Source organism: Ambystoma mexicanum, chromosome 11 (assembly GCF_040938575.1).
Source record: "Ambystoma mexicanum isolate Mex_15411 chromosome 11, UKY_AmexF1_1, whole genome shotgun sequence".
NCBI lineage: Eukaryota > Metazoa > Chordata > Amphibia > Caudata > Ambystomatidae > Ambystoma > Ambystoma mexicanum.
The window spans coordinates 1,394,101,538-1,394,118,038 of record NC_090934.1 but is presented as its reverse complement, the minus strand read 5'-3'; the positions used below and the strand labels follow the sequence as shown (position 1 = coordinate 1,394,118,038).

Below are 16,501 nucleotides of genomic sequence, written 5' to 3'. Positions count from 1 at the left end.
CCACTGCATCGGCATATCACCCCATGCTGCCTTCACGCTCACTCGTAAAGCCGGCCTATTGGCCACAGAAACATTCGCACTATGCAACGTCATCCTCTGGCATCCTACCCCCACCTTTATATGCACTCTCCTGTTTGCCAATCAGTCCGCCTTACCTCTGCGCACACCTGCCACTCCAGCACTAACAGCAATAAAAAAAAAAACACAGCGTACAGAGTCATTAGGCTCAATCCTACCGACGAAGCCTGGAAGACACTCAGGAACCCACCCCCCCTGCCCCTATTAACGAATCCACACTCACCTTGGAGCACATCACTCACTCCTCCAGCATCCATATTTTAATAACACTACATGAACTTGCTACCAATGTCTCGAGTGTCCAAGCCCTGTTCATTTGAGCCTGCTGCTAGTTGTTTGTCTATACCGTACCCAAGCCCCAACCCCCTGAGCTCGCTGTCACTACCTGCCTCAACTCGGCATCCCAGGGCCAACAACCGCTACGATATATGCCACCCTTATCAAAGCCCATAGCCTCCATCATCAGAGTCCACCAACGTTACAACGCGCCTTAGGCATATCAGAACTGACAGGCCTCGAAGACATCTTGGAGCCCGATACCCCACTCAACCACCAGCCGATCTTGGACGCCAAATCTACTCCTACTACCAGAGTCTCAGATCTGACACACCCCATCCTCGTTACCTCCTCCTGCTCCACCAATCTCAACGCCCAAATCTTAGTCCACAATCCTCAGACCCAGTTAACCACCTTATCAACACCCCAACCAACAACATTTCTGCAACAGGAAATATCCAAGGAGCATTGATCAATGCCAGATCCCTTCAAGCTCATGCCCTCGACATCTCCAATCTCATCACTACCAACAAACTAGATCTGCTAGCTATCACAGAAACGTGGCTGCATGCAGCCTCCGGCCTCTCCCTGTTTCTCACCATACCGGATGGCTACACCATCTACAGGAGCGATAGACCCCTTGCCAAAGGAGGAGTTGTGGCCCTCATTGCCAAAATAGATTTGTGCATAAGAGAACTGCCTAACCAAAAATTTCACTCTGGAGAATTGCTCTCGACCAAACTCACATTTTCTAAGACCACCTCACTAGTGTTGCATATTATCTATAGGCTACTCGGCTCACTGCTATCCTTCGTTCAAGCCATCTCAGTTCTCCTTGTCAACACCACCAAGCCCTCCTCTAGAATTACCCTCGTTAACCTAGGCCTTAATGACCCTGCAGATGATAATGCCCAGTCCATAACCAACACAATTGAATCATTAGGATTCACAAAGCGTATCACCTGCCCCACACACATAAAAGGTTGCATTCTAGAATGGCTGGCAGATATGAACGGAAAGACCATCATATCCAACACCCCCTGCCCTTGCTCCTACCACAACACCTACCTTCTCCTTCTATAAATACACCAACTAAACCCTCTCCTCAACTGGTTTCTGCCACGCTACAAGAAACACTTGCAGCATCACACCTGAGAACATGCTCCCACCTCTGTATCCCATCCTAAACCATCAACACTCAGCCTGAGATCCCAACCGCATGGTAGAACTCTACAACCAAACCCTTCTTATAGCCATAGACAAGGTCGCTCCGATGAGCACGCGCAAACATAAACTGAAAGCGCACTTGAACTCATGTTACGCTCCAAATCTCAAAGCCCTGTGTTCCACCAAGCGAGAAGCAGAAACCATATGTAAAATTTCACCGACCGGGGCTAATAAAGACCAATGTACTTCTGCGGCCAAAACAAATAAACAAGCTATTCTCCAAGCAAAAAAGCCTAGCCTACAGTGAGCAAATGGCAAAGGCTAAATCAGTCCGAAAGAACTATTTGCAATCCTACGGGAACTCGAATTCCCCATCGTGCCCCTAGACAGCTGTATCAAGGACACCACATGGTGCGTTAACATCCAAAAAGCACTCCTTTACAAAATCACCCAACTCCAAAACAAAATCATCACTAAACAATCAAAACTATACCTGACGGATACCTCCGACCCTACCACACCTCCTCCTGAACCCCTCAACCTATTTGAATTTAGTCCAGTCTCTGTACCAGAAGTCACCAAAATCATTAAAGGCCGTAAGCCTTCGAAATGCCAAGGCGACGTCTGCCCAGCCCCCTTCATTACAGACTGCATGGCGGATTTCGCCCCATTAATCACACCGCTCATCAACCACTCATTTGCCCTAGGTACTGTCCCAAATAACCTAAAAGATGCTTGGGTCCCCCCACTCCAAAAAAAAAAGAAAACACTGGACCCTAATATCCCTACCAACTTCCGCCCCATCACCACCATCCCCTTTCATCTTAAACTATTGGCTGGGCAGCATACATGCAAATACAGAACGATCTTGCATCTAAGCGCCTCCTCGGCCTACGCCAATCTGGTTTCCACCCAGGACATGGTACATAGTCAGCACTTCTAGACTTACAAATTCAAATGGATGAGATATGAGATCAACAAGGGGAACCTAGCCATCCTCCTCCTCCTCCTCCCTGCATTCGATCTAGTAAACCACAAAGTAGTGTGTCAACACCTCTCCTCATCAGCCCACTTCTCCACCAAATCCATAGCCTGGATTGAGTCCTTCTCTCCAACCGCACAATGAAGGTCTTCTCCGTACTAAGGAGCATTGATCAATCCCAGTCCTATGTGACGTGCCTCAAGGCTCTTGTGTCTCACCAACACTCTATAACCTCTTTACAAAGCCCCTCTTCGACCTTTTGGAAAAACAAGGCATCTCTCACACTATATATGCGGACGACACGCAAATCCTTCTCCCTATCTCTGGCAACTACAACACAGACACCCTCAACATAATTTAGCAAATTATCCAAGCATGGATGGCTAAACACAAACTCTGCCTATATGACGATAAAACAGGACTGCTATTAGCAGGGTCACAAACCAGAATAAAAAAACTTGACGGCAACTACAAATACACTATTGATGGGAACTCCATCCCTCTCCTGAAGGAAGTTAAAACTGCAGAGGTCTATCTGGATTCTTCCTTCTCGCTAACCAGACAAGTAAATACAACAGCCGGGTTGGCAGCCTACCCCGCCAAACTCATTAATGCCGCAAGACCCTTCCAAACCCCTGAAAGCTGCGTAACATTAGCCAGAGCTCACATCTTGTCTAGACTAGACTATTGCAATGCACTCTTCGCAGGTGCTGCAACCAGCAATGTCAAAAAACTATAAATCATCCAAAATAATGCATTAAAAGCAGCACTAAATATCCCAGAAAAAGAGCACATCTCCATGGCCAGACTAAAGGCGAATTGGATGGTAGTTCGAGACCGCATCATGTAAAAAACAAAAACCTCCATCACTCGCAGGTGCTTAACCAACACTGCCCCCAAATATCTGACTAACAAATTCACCAAACATCAGTCCAACAGACCCACCTGGTCAACCCTTTCTCACCTCCCAACCATACCAAAATTCAAGCGAGAAAAGCAGGGGGCTGCAGCTTACCAGCTTTAGTAGCCAAACAGTTGAATGCCATCCCTCTGCCGCTTAGAACAGACCCCTCCCACTTTTCCTTTGGAAGAAAAAGGGAAAACTTAGCTTCTCTTGCAAGATCTGTAGATCACCACTACTGCACTTACAATTTCATGTCTGTACTGTACTACACCTAGGTATGCCCTGCTGCCATCATTGTAATTACTGTCATGTTTGTACGGTAACCAGCGCCCAGATGGCTTCGGTGCGCTCTACAAATGTCAAATAAATCAAATGAATACCACAGCATCAAGACTGTAACAGTCAGTCAGAAGGCAGTCTGTGTCTCCCATCATTCCTATCAGTGAACATCCCCTGGTTGGGTGGATGGGCATACCAAGCCACCCCTTGAGTACTGACATACTGTATACTCATGTCATCTGGTTGGACTTTGACAGTGACCCTTACTGGTAGGGTCACAATCTTTGAACAACGAAAGAGTTTTCTACATAATGTTTGCTTACCTGCATACGACTTTACTTACCTTCTCAGAATATCAAGTACTACAATGTTTTGGATAAGTGCACAGCAGTTCAAATTACGAAAAAGATCAACTAATAGTTTGTCAACATTAGACTGTTTACATCTTTGAATACATGTTAGGAACATGATAAAGGAGGATTCTTTGTACTCTTCTCCTTATGGGGTAATTTAATAACTATAGGAGTAGATAAAGGGAAGGGAGGGCAGGGGCTTGGGTACAGAACTTATTCAGATATACTAATCACCAAAGCACAGCCAGGAGTCATCTGTTAACAAATTAAACTCTATTTATTGCTTTAGTTATCTAGCATATCCATCCAGGAATTCACGTCACATTCTGTCTAATCTATGTTGTGCTACTCGAAGTGTAAATATTGTCCTTCCTTTGGTGGACAGAAGATTTTCCACACACATTCCTCAAATTCATTCATAGTCCACCCTATAATAGGCAGATTCTAGGTATCAACGCAAAACATTTTTTTTTGTTAACCTCCTTGTGTTGTACATTCTTATTGAATGTTGCATGTGTTCTTCTGTATAATACACCACCCTTTTACCATACTAAGAGTGGTCTTTGACTGCTCAGCAATCACTACTACAGCAGAAAACCCTGTTGCCCAACTGTCTGTCAGTGCCTCTCACCCCCTCAACACAGGCGAGATACACTGTCTGACTGCACGCAAGCTGTGACACAGATTCCTCACACTCTGAATTCTATGTGAAGATTCAAACCAGTTGATTATTCCAGGATCCAAAGAACAAGGCATGTCTTAGCAGAAAACTGCACGATGGGCTGCCAGTTTTGCGGCAATAATGCTGTTACAACAGCAATTTATGGGTACAGTACACTCTTAGGAAGCTACGCAATGGGCATGTTCATCAAGCGTGGTTTCAAAGCAGAGCCAGTGCCCAAGGTGGGGTAGGTAGTCCTTGAGAATTTGTTAAATTTTAAACAAGTGAACACATTTATGCAAGAGTCAATGTTTGAGAAGAAAAATGTACATGCCTGGAACTACAGTTCTCCACATTTTGTATCTTTTAATAGATACTTCTGAGACCCATCTGTCCCCAAGATAAAGCCCAATGCTTTAAGTGTTTTGAAATAGCTGTTGGGTGTATCTCTTAAGGGTCATAACACCAAGGGCTGCTTCACCAAAGTCCAAATGACTTAAAGCTGCTAACGTTGCTAAATAAGTTATTCGTCGATGTTCATGCGGAGGTGATTGCAAGCCTGGCCACTGGCAATGCTTTTAAGCCAGTCATCCTATGAAGGCTACCAACGAAGTAGAGCCGTAGTTTACAGGTAAACTCGTTTTTCAACCCATGTATTTTATGTGGGTTCAAAAGTGGATCTCTAGTTTGCCCTTTGCTTCAATTCATGCCACATTGGATTTGCGTATTTTTATGGGGACAGCTCATTTGTTTCTTTCTCCTCTTTCATGGCAACCATTCCATTCACCAGCTGCTTTCTGCAGTTGTGTAATGAGAAGGGTAAACGCATGTATTTTGTCTTCACTCCTCCAGAACAAAAACAATTTGTCTTCTTTCATCACTCGGTCCACTTTCCATGTCTTTTTCTGCCAAATTCTATTACTAGGTTTTCTTGTATTCTCTTGAACAACTGTTTTCGGTCTCTAACAACTGCACATGTTGTTTGCAAATATACATCGGGAAAGTCATCATTGTGTCCTTTTCTGCTTTAACACATATACTCTAAACTATGACCGTGTCTCTGCCGCACCCTAATTATTTGCTCTCTGTGTTGCTCTTCAGAATATTTACTCATTTGGTCTCACTGTGTGGCCACCTTTGGTACATGTAGCATTGCTTCTAATATGTTAGCTTCCATGACTTACCTTTTTCAATTTGACTTTGTATGCATTTTATGGCGACCCTATTTTCCCACCTAAACAATGCCCTTCACTTTTCATGACCTCGCTTCGTTTAAGGAACCACCTCAAGTGACATATGCTGTTGCAAGCCTGTGCTAGTTGTATAACTGAATAATTGCACTGCTTGTGTAGGTTTTGTAATGTACCATTGCCTGTGCATGGCTTAGTTGCTAAGTGTATGATGCCTCAAAGGAGAAAGTGCTATATAAATGGCTTAACCCCATAGAATAGTATGATGGGAGTTATGATGGCCCTGCAGGTAATCCGACAGGCGGGGAAGGTGAGCCTATACTGCCACTGAGATCTTGCTGTAGAACAATGGGACATGAATAAAGGCTGGTCTGATGGGGATGACTTGGAAGTAACATGTTCGTGAGAGAGAGGATGGTAGATGCTTGGTCCTGCCTCCCAGCAGGAACCTGGAGTGCCATGCCACTAATGGCATTCAATGGCCACTCGGGGAGAAAGGCTAGAGGTTGCTGGAGATTAAGAAAATCTGGTATTGGGGTAGGTTCTAAAATAGCAGCTGGGTGGGCTTGTGTTTTTATCTGCCATCATTTTTGATGTGTTGAAGTGTAATATTGACCTCCAGAAATGTTGCCTTGCAAAAGGATATCCTATTTACTCAATGTTTTTCTTTTTTCATAGACCTGAAGAACAAACTAGATGGAGTAAATAATCCAATCAAAATCGAGGCAGAGGTAGGCTTTTGGATAACATAACCAGTGTATTTGTAAAGCGTTCATTCTCCCCCAGAGGGGTTGGGGTATCTTGGCGTTATTGACAGATAACGGATGTATCCCTGTTTTTTCCGTTGACCCTGAAAAGTAAAAGCTGTGTTCTGAACCCTCAACCTAATTAAGATTTACCTGATGGTAACTTTCCTTTTTATGAGGTGTATGTATGTGCTGGGAAACATTTTTATGTATTTCCAATGGTGCTCCTTTCTCTTTCACGCAGTCTCATGCCACATCCCATACAATTTATTTGCGCTTCCTTGAGATTGATGTGCGCTGACCCAGGGTCGCTGCCTGTTGATACTCCTCTATGCCGCATAAAGCAAATGTTATAGTTACAGGACGTGGAATCCTCGTGTAACTCTTTTCTTTTGCAGTACATCTGGTTATTGCATTGCACTGCACCTTGCGATTATCATGGGACACCTGCAAAAACCCAAGTGGCCCATAAGCTTATCATGAAGTCATTGCTGCATGGCAGGAGTCTCTTTGCAAAGTCCTCTTCTGCTGCAGCCATTCTCTAGAACTTTGCCACCAAAGGGTGTCTTTCTACACCTGCCCCCACAAAGTCTTGCTGTTTTGTGTGTGTTTGTGCTTGTGAATGGCATAATTAAACAAAGGCTTTTGCCGGGGATCAAAGTGCCTATACTTATCTTACAAATATCTTAAATGTGTTTAATCTTGCAATTACAGGACTACCTCTTGAAGTACACTTTTCTCCGTCAGCATGTTTTTGTACTGTTATCGAACTGCGCCTTGTGGTCTCCTGGATGTTGAGTTATTTACCTCCATCACCAGTGGTCCCTCATCTCATGACACTTCATCACAATATCCCTCCATTCTTCTTAGGATCTCCAGCAGTAATACCTGTAATGTTTCAAGCCAAGGTTTATTGCTTACAATCATTGCCATACATGGAACCTGCACAAATGTAGTGGGTTAACACCAAAGAGCAAATATGGTCTAGCTAAAAGCCTATTTAGTCAATAGTTCTATTTCACCCTCCATTTTTGGAGACTCATCTTATCATGGACTTGTGGACAGTCAGTTTTGCGTGTCCCCTTTCCCTGGTATATTAACTTAATAGAAGTATTGTTGATCTGTTTTGAACTGCTTGCTTGAGCTAGTCCTTTTCACTTGCTCGCTACTCATAGGAAGTAGAAATGACATGAGTGCTTGAAACAGGCATTAAGGTCGCAAAGTACTGCTACGTACCTCTACATAGCCTGGGGTATTGCTTAAGTGTGGTTATATTCTCAATGGGTTTTTGTGATGCAAAGAACATTGGGAAACCATGCAAACAAATATGGCTAGCCATGAGTTGCCTCCACAATGTGTACCAGTAATTACCATTTATAATGCTAAATTGCAAACTTGTAACCACAAACTAAAATGTTCACCAGTCTGTGCAGTGTCAGTCAATCAGCAGAGTTCTTTTAAACAGCGCATATTTCTCTCTCCAAAAACGGCAGAAAATAAACTAGTAATTCCAACATGCCAGTATGTGGTTACTCTTTCACCTCCCTGACAGTATTTACACCATATAGCAGGTAAAAGGCTAGCCAACCTTGCTCAAACCCACCAGGCGACCACCTTCTTTCCGTCTACTTGTCATCTGCCCAGAAGGCTCCACTTGCCAGCAATGCTTCATGTCTTGCACAACTTGAAGTATCTCCTGCTGACAATCTAGTCATGGTGGTGCTGTTGCGTCCACCACAATACGCGGTTCACCAACTTTTAGAGTGTTGGTTTCACTGCAATTTACTGGATGAAGTGGTCAAATGTCTAGTAACAGTTTAGTGTTCATTTAGTGCACACACTGCTCCCTGTCTCAACTACGTGTTTTTATTAGCCTGACATATGTCTGCTTGAATTTTCTTTTCTAGTTAATATTTTAATAACATTAAGGAGGTAAACTATTAATTCCCCATTACAGGCCTGGAATCTTTTGTCGAAGGGACGGTGGAATTTTGGATATTCGTGAGGTCCTTCAATGAAATGTGCACTTCGAGCGAACTTGAAAACCCTGAATGCTGGTTTGATATGCTGAAGCCCGAATTCTGAGCTGTGTTTTGGCTGCTCCCTCCTTTTTTGTTTAAGCCTCCCTTCTTCCGGCGCGAATCCTTTCAGTTTTGAAAGCGCTCTTTCTGTTTCATTGTCTACAAGTCTCCCTTTTTGAAGAACTGTTCAAGCGCGGAGTGCAGCATGCTCCGACCATGAAAGACATTTCCAAAATTAAGCATCCGTTCGACTTTGACATCCTGGGAGTTGGGGCTGAGTGCTAATGCAAAAATACTTCAATGGCTGGTATTACAGTGCGATAACTGCACTACAGGCCCTAGTTACAGACCCTTGCTTCGATTTGGCCTGTTAATTGAAGCTGTTTTGCTTAAATAACCCAGGCCTTCATGGCAGCACTAGAAGGTAAGGCTTTCCTCTCCTAGAGTAAACGATTCCCTATAGGAGGGTTGCAATCAAAGTGGGAAAGAGAAGCTTGCATAATTGGCCATGAAATCATTACATTTCTCTGCTTCAATCTAGAAACGGTTCTAGATCACGTCAGGACTGCGGCCGTGCAGCTGGGAATTTTCCTAGGATTTGCTACTCTATGGCAGACCTATCATTATTTTATGGTCCCATAATAGCTGTAATAAATGCACAGTGGAGTCTGGCACAGATGTCCTTCTAATGCTGCCCTTGCTGATAATTCGAGGCAATGTCTGGCATAATTGAGGAGTAATGGAGCCAACTTCTGGTTGGAAGTTAAAACCATTTCCTCATTCAGGAAATTCCTTGATACTTCGATGGCTTAAATTGCAAGATACATCACACGCCCGTTGCCGCCTTTACACAGCGTTCCATCACCGCTTGAAAAGTGGCAAAGGCAGCACCTGCACAGTAGTTTGGTCGACTGTAATACCTTTTTTCAACATCTGCCTCCATAAACAAAAGACAACTGGTTCTGATTCAATGAGCAACTCCTATACAATAACTATGGAGATTTGCTGGCCAACAAACTCAAACATCTACCTCCCTGCCACCACACACTCAGCCCAGTCTATGCCCTTTTTCGAAACACATCCACCACACAGTGGAAACATACACCATCACCCAGCCCCCCAAAAGGGCAAAATGCAAATCCAACCCATGGAGGGTTCACACCGCTTGAAATGTCCAAAGAATGACTACAGGAAGGTAGAAACTGCAGGGCAAAGGGCACGCAACTCTCATGCCGAAGCTCATCCTAGATCAACACGGACCACATCCCGAAGCCAATCTTTGTAATTGAGAAAGCGTCTTCGGTTTGGGGATCAGCAGTGGGTTTTACAGCCCCAGACAACTGCTGGAAGTAGTTACATGCTTTGTAGTCCTGCATTCAATGGCCTTATATGTACCACAGATCCTGGGCCTCTGCGCTTCTTCATAGGAAGTGTGCAGAAAATGAGAAACGCTGGCGTAATAGGCGGCAAATGACCCTGGTGCACGTCAGAATCGCCTTTCCCCGGCCATAGGGGACTTTTCCTTGAACTCCAGTGATTTTGATTTAGCAGTGGTGTTCGTTGTCATTTCACAATCTTAATTACTTCTGGGCACTTACGGAAGAGCCTACAGGTCAAAACAAAAATAGACCGTGGAAGAGGGAGAGGTCTGAAGGGACCTTTTTAAAGTTGTTAAGTGACTCCAATCGAGCACTCCCACTAAGTCAGTGCCTTGTCTGGGATTGCTCAAGGGAAGCCCTTATTTATATATTTTTATAGGAAGTTATACCCTGGATGATAAACCCTTGTATAACACCCCTCTCTATGAATCCCCCTGATCTCACTGAGCCAAGAAGTAGGTTTGTTTTGCAATTTAAAAGGTTTATTGAGAAAGTAAACAAGATATCACACTTTTATGAATAAATTAATAATTGATAGCACACTTATGAATATAATGTTGATCAACAATAGATAATCTGACACTAGCACACTTCTTTACAATCAATGAGAAGTTAGTATAGGAAGGATAAGGTAACAGAAAATACTTTTATGGTTTCAAGGAAAAGCAATGAGGGAAAAATGCAGCACAGAAATAAACTTGATATGATTCAACAAAAGATAATATGATCACTTTTTCTTTGACGATTCCCCCCCCCCCCCCAATGCAAGGTAAGGAGATGGAAGGGGAGCACACAATTCTCAGGAATACAAAATGCAATACAAATTTCCAGTTCCCCCCAGCGAGCTTAGAGGAAAACAAGTATGATTTTAAAGCATGCAAGATCCTTTTAAATGTGGTGGCAATGAAGTGAAAAAATATGCTGAAAATGCTTTTAATTCCCTCTAGAGTTTCAGGGTGAGTGAGAGATACTTTAAATCAGTTCAGGTCAGCCCTACCAATGATTCAGGGATGGTTATCAGGTTGAAAACGGGATTCAGTTATGGAAGCAAAAGACAGATATTTTTTACACGTGGTTGAAATGAAGCAAACTGTCAATTCGTAGCACTTTTTTCCGAGTGCGTCGATCACGATTACAGCGGAACTATATGGAGTAGCAAGTCGGTTCTAGGCTTGTTGGAAAGCTTAGAATCTTAGCTTTAAAATGAAACTCGCTTCTAGCACAAACGGTTCAAGAGATACGGACGATTTAGTGGAGGTAGATTTTCAGAAATGAAATTACAGTTTCAGAATGATAGATGCGCTTGGAAGGTTTGAATCAACAGGATGGACACACGATTCCTTATGATGCAGTTCTAATAGGTTAAAATAGTTTGAATTAGATTATTTTAAACTAAGAGATTGGTTTTGCACAGTTTTGGCTGAGTACTCGCACTATGAATTTGAAATAGGCAGTCAGGGTCTGGTCAGCAGGTTTGGACTGGACTCCTGGCAGGTGGTTCTGAAGTCACAGCTTTCTGGGTCAGCTCTGCTCTGCACTTCACAGCAGTCTGGTCTGGGTCTCTCTGGTTCTGGTCTCTCTGGATACAGCACTGCTTTCTGGGTCTGCTACCGGTTCTGGCAAAAGTTCTTGGCAAAGAATCCAACAGCTCGCCCGGCTGTAGAATAGTTTGGTTGGATTGCTGGATTCTGAAGGCCTGCTAAGAAGAGTTCTCAGCTTGTGGGTTAGGCCTTTGCTTTAAGTTCTGGAGTCTAAGTTCTGGATGTTCCTTCTAGATGTTGTGTGGTCCGGCAAAATGCTCCGCAAGAAAATGGAAAATGAATGTCTTGCCTGTCCAAGCAGTCTATTTTTATGTGTTCTGCAAGTGGGTGTGTGTGTGGGCATAACTAAGCCTGCCCCTCACAACTTATCATTGGCCAAGCTCTCCTCTCTCCCTTGATTGGGGGAAGGAATGGAGTGTCAAGAGGCATTAATTTTATGGCATAATGAAAGAACACTCCCCTTGTCAATTTGCACCCAAATCTATTTTTGATCCAAATACATATTTATCTATGTACCATTTTTCTAATGTTATATGTCCAGTTAACATATTTTCTGTAGCACCAAACCATCCGATCCCTGTCTTTGTAAGATGTTGTGTCCACCTATGATAGAATTCTGCCCTTTTCATCAAGAACACAACCTCTAAATTTTTCCAGAATGTACACAAACATGCACAAGGAATATGGGCATCAGATGATAAAGTGTCAGATTTTTAACATACAGACATTCGGAGTAATACCTTATTTTCCACTACTACCCCCCGGAACATACCACAGAGTCCTAACACCTCTTAAAATGTGCACAGAAAAATCACAAGAATAATGATATTATATAATTTTGACAAGTCTGTACTATGAATTATCCATCTTTTTAAAATTATGCTCTGGCCCAGAGGGGTGTGGTTTCCCAAAGCACATGGTGGAATTTCTGGTGTGTCCTCTTCCTCCAACTCAAGTTGCTCACAGAGGCACTGCCCCTCCCAGTTTCTCTCAAGAGGAAGCCATTTACGACACCCCCCCCCCCCCCCAATTTCACATTTGCCTGAGCCAGGGAAGGCTCATTGTTCTGTTTCCCTGCTCCCAGGTGCTCCTCCCCCGATTCAATCAGAGAGGTGTAACCTCCTTTTGGTGGGAACAGCAGAAGGCAGCCAGGCCTGGGAATGCAGTGGCTGAGCAAGTTTCAACTCCTGTCGGGGATAGTTGCCGGGCAGAATTCACGCTCTTCAAGCCAGGCTTCAGCCAAATGTCACTTTTGCTCCCAGTTTTTCTTCATTCAAATCAAACTTACAATTTCTACACATGCAGCTAGAACGCTGATTCTAAGTTCAAAACTATGATCTTTAAACAGTTGCAACCTATGCGACACTCAAAGTGGGTCACTCATTTATTTTAAACATTTCGCTTTTAGTGGCTTTAAGTCCAATTTCACTTCAGCTGCTGACATCCACAGCTCAGCCAGTTTTGTTATAAACATTGTTTTGGGCTCTTCATCTTTCCACATTTTGTACGCAATGGATTCTGGCGCAATGTGGGCTTTTTCGGCCATCTTGGATTTTCTGAGCCCACAGCACCAAATGTTGTAGCATAATAGTTCAAACGTGGGTCAGGACACCCAACAAAGTACATAAAATCGGACTGTTGTGAATGTCATCTGGCAAAAGATTACAAATCCTAGGGGCCCAAACAAAACATATTCTGACCTTTTGGCTTTAGAGGGATAACTAGTCAATGTTAATTAGAAGAACGGAGAGCCCTGACTGGAGGGTAATGCTTTGGCATAGAACTCGGATAGAGAGTAGCCTGTACATGGAGAGCTGTATAAAAGACAATGTGACTACAGAGAGGGAGCAAGTGCATAGAGCGCCAAAGAGGTTAACAGTCCACCTGTTCTTTGGGTGAAAAATGAGAACATCTGCATTTATTTTGTAAATTCTGCAAGCTGTGCAGCCGATACCGTGGAAAACCTGAATACAACACATTGAGTAGTTGAGACTATGTTTTATCAGCGTATCTAAAAACAAAATGTAGATGTGCACTAGAAATGAAACCTATGAAACAAGTAATGAAGGTTCAATGATCTTCTGGTGCTCTGGGTAAATCCCTGGCTAGGGGCTAAACATGAAAAACAGAAAATCCCACCTAACATAGATGGGAACCCAGTCACTCCAGGGGAAACTTCCCAAAAAGATATTTGGTTTTTAGTACATAAAAATGCAGGAATATTTATTGCAACAAATATACTAAAAAGAACAATTCATAATGAAATGGCTTTGCAAGTAGAATTTCGTATAATCTAAAGACAATCACAAATGATTATAAATAATAACCGGTTTTGTTTTCATCAGAGCTCGTGGCCCAAGGGCAAGCAAATTCAATTGTGTAAAGACGAACAGTCCAAAAGGATGATTAAACAAACAGGCCGTTGTATAGTTGTAAAATAATTCATTCAAAGCACAAGGCGATTCAGAAAAAGCTCCTTCAGGTGATGAACTGTCTGTCTATATGGTCAAATACACTAAATTAACACAGTTTCTATAAAAAAAACAGGGTTAGCTTACCTATTTAAGAAACAGTATCACAAACTTGTCACGACGACCATATTTCACAAAGCCAACCTTCACACGACTCCTACCACCTACACAATCAAGGATAGCGACTACCCATACAAAGTTCCAATAGAGAAAGAGGTAAATAAGCCTGTCGCACTAAACCACTCGCCATCAAAAATGGTCAGCAAAATATTATCAGCCATTTCCAGTTTCATTGCGCACACCGCAAAACACTAAAAACAAAAGAGTAGGTTTAGAAACTGTGTTCACAGCACTCCCCTGACCATTTAGAACAAAGTCAAAAGGGGGCAAACAAACCCACCATAACTCACCAGGAAAGATAATCAAATGTAAATCCGAAATAGCCAACAGCATTGGCATCAGTCGCCCACGTTGATGAAACACTGAACTACAAACGAAATAAGCCTAAATACTCTGTAGAGTTCTTAACACAGGCACACTTTGGCTGCATAAACCTCGAAACCTCTCTCAAACAAGGAGTCTTACTCAAGGAGAGATTCAAACGGGTCTCCGAACGGGACGTGGGAACAGGAAAGGGCCAAATGAGCCTCCTGTCTGAAGCTCCTTTAAATTCAGGAGAAAGGTCGCATGATTAGCGACCCTCCGACAGCGTCAGGCTAGCTGACATTGGGCAGTTGATGCTCGCATGCTTAACAAGTCTCAAAGGAATAATATTCCGACAGGTTTAAATGCGTATACACAGTAGTTGTAAGTTAAACCTAATATGGACACCTTGCCATATGACGGCCAAATGTTACATCCCAAATCAATAGGCTCACCAAAGTTAAAGAATCCTTGTTACAACATTCGCCATAGTACCCAATGTCTGAATGAATGTTCTGAATGTTTCCCTATCAATGTCTAGCATCCGAGCTCCCTCTAGTGGCACAAACGATAATGTGACAATAGTAAAACGAGAAGTCCCGCATTAACCTCAGATTAACATAATAATTATAAATGGTCTACCGAAGAGACGCACCAAGAATTTATGAATAGATTTCCCAGTAGCCACAAATCTTCATAGTAAAGCAGTCCAAAAACTAAAATACACGAGGTAGTTCAATGTAAAGTTCCAACAAAATAAAACCACATGAATAATCCCCATTTTTTTTAGTTTAAAAGATATTTTTTAATAACAACCATACAAGGCATAACAGGATTGTAATAAAGGTCACAACTAATTAGAGCATTTAAGTTAACAAATGGAAAGTCCAAAACAAACAGTTGAAATACATAAGTCTTGGATGGATATGAAGTTAATGGATAGGAAAATCCAAATTTTGGATATATTGGGTGGGGGCGGGGTCAGACACACATCCAAGGACAGAACAGAACATGTACAAGAGGGGGGGTGGGAATAAAAAGGGGAGAGTAGCAGAAGGATAATGTGCATACATCCGTCTGATTGGGTGTCAGTTAAGCAGAAGTAACACAGGTCAAACATTCTATGGGAGGTTTCCATTTCAGTTCATGCTTTAGTAGCAGTAAAGGAGTATATGCATTGCATTTTTCTGATCTATGAATGTTAAATATTGAATTCAACCATATCTTGTAATGAAGTCGGTCTACATGTTTCCAGTTGGACGTTCTAGTTTTGATGGCCACCAACATGAAAAGATGAAACAGGTAAACATTACTTTTATGCATAACATGTGTTGGCGTACCATTTCCAATAAAGAGTAGCTGAGGACACAAGTCGAGCTGAAGATTCTAGATTATTTTTTTAAGTGTATTCCACACACTGAGCCAGAACTGTTTAACATATTTACGGTATAGAATCATATACTTAACGGCCCTGAAGGTATAAGGGAACTCCAACAGTTGTTGTCTTGGGAAGAGCCACATTTGAGAAGTAAAGGAGTGATAAAAGCTCTATGGTGAAAGAAATGTGGGGTTTGTAATAGACTCACTGATGTGGTGACTCTAGATATGTGGTTCTGTGCTGGAGGCCATTGTAGTTCATTGTTTTGTAGAGCGCAATCTTGCTGCCAGGCCTGATAAGTTTCACATAGTGTCCGTGGAAGGGGTTCCTATTAGGGTTTTTATTGAACAGTGAGGCAGTCATGATGGAGCTATGGACTGATTGCAGCCTATCGACATTGACAGCAATATTATTACATATGAGGGAGTCATTTTCCATAATTGCATCTATGATAGATATGCATTGTTGAAAATATGAGATCGGGATATGGAATTTAGTAGCAAGTTCAAAGAAAGTGATTGGAAGATCATGCATAAGATATTTGATGCCCAAAGAGAGCCACGGCCTCCCGAAAATTGAAAGCTGCTTGATTTTAAATAAATGAATGAAACCAGTGATATGATGAAATATATTTGGAGGGATTCGGAGCATG

At 42.7% G+C, this 16,501-nt stretch overlaps 1 protein-coding gene across 3 annotated transcripts in view; it reads left to right on the top strand.

Annotated features, from left to right (window-relative positions):
• ZWILCH (zwilch kinetochore protein) overlaps positions 1–16,501 on the top strand; it is a 613,634-nt gene that overhangs the window by 339,948 nt on the left and 257,185 nt on the right. For all 3 annotated transcript variants that reach the window (XR_011279846.1, XM_069625009.1, XM_069625010.1), the window contains one exon: positions 6,569–6,621. Coding sequence is in view for 2 of the 3 variants with exons in the window: in XM_069625009.1 (XP_069481110.1) it covers positions 6,569–6,621 (53 nt within the window). In the remaining variant the exon portion in view is untranslated. The remainder of the gene's footprint in view (positions 1–6,568; positions 6,622–16,501) is intronic.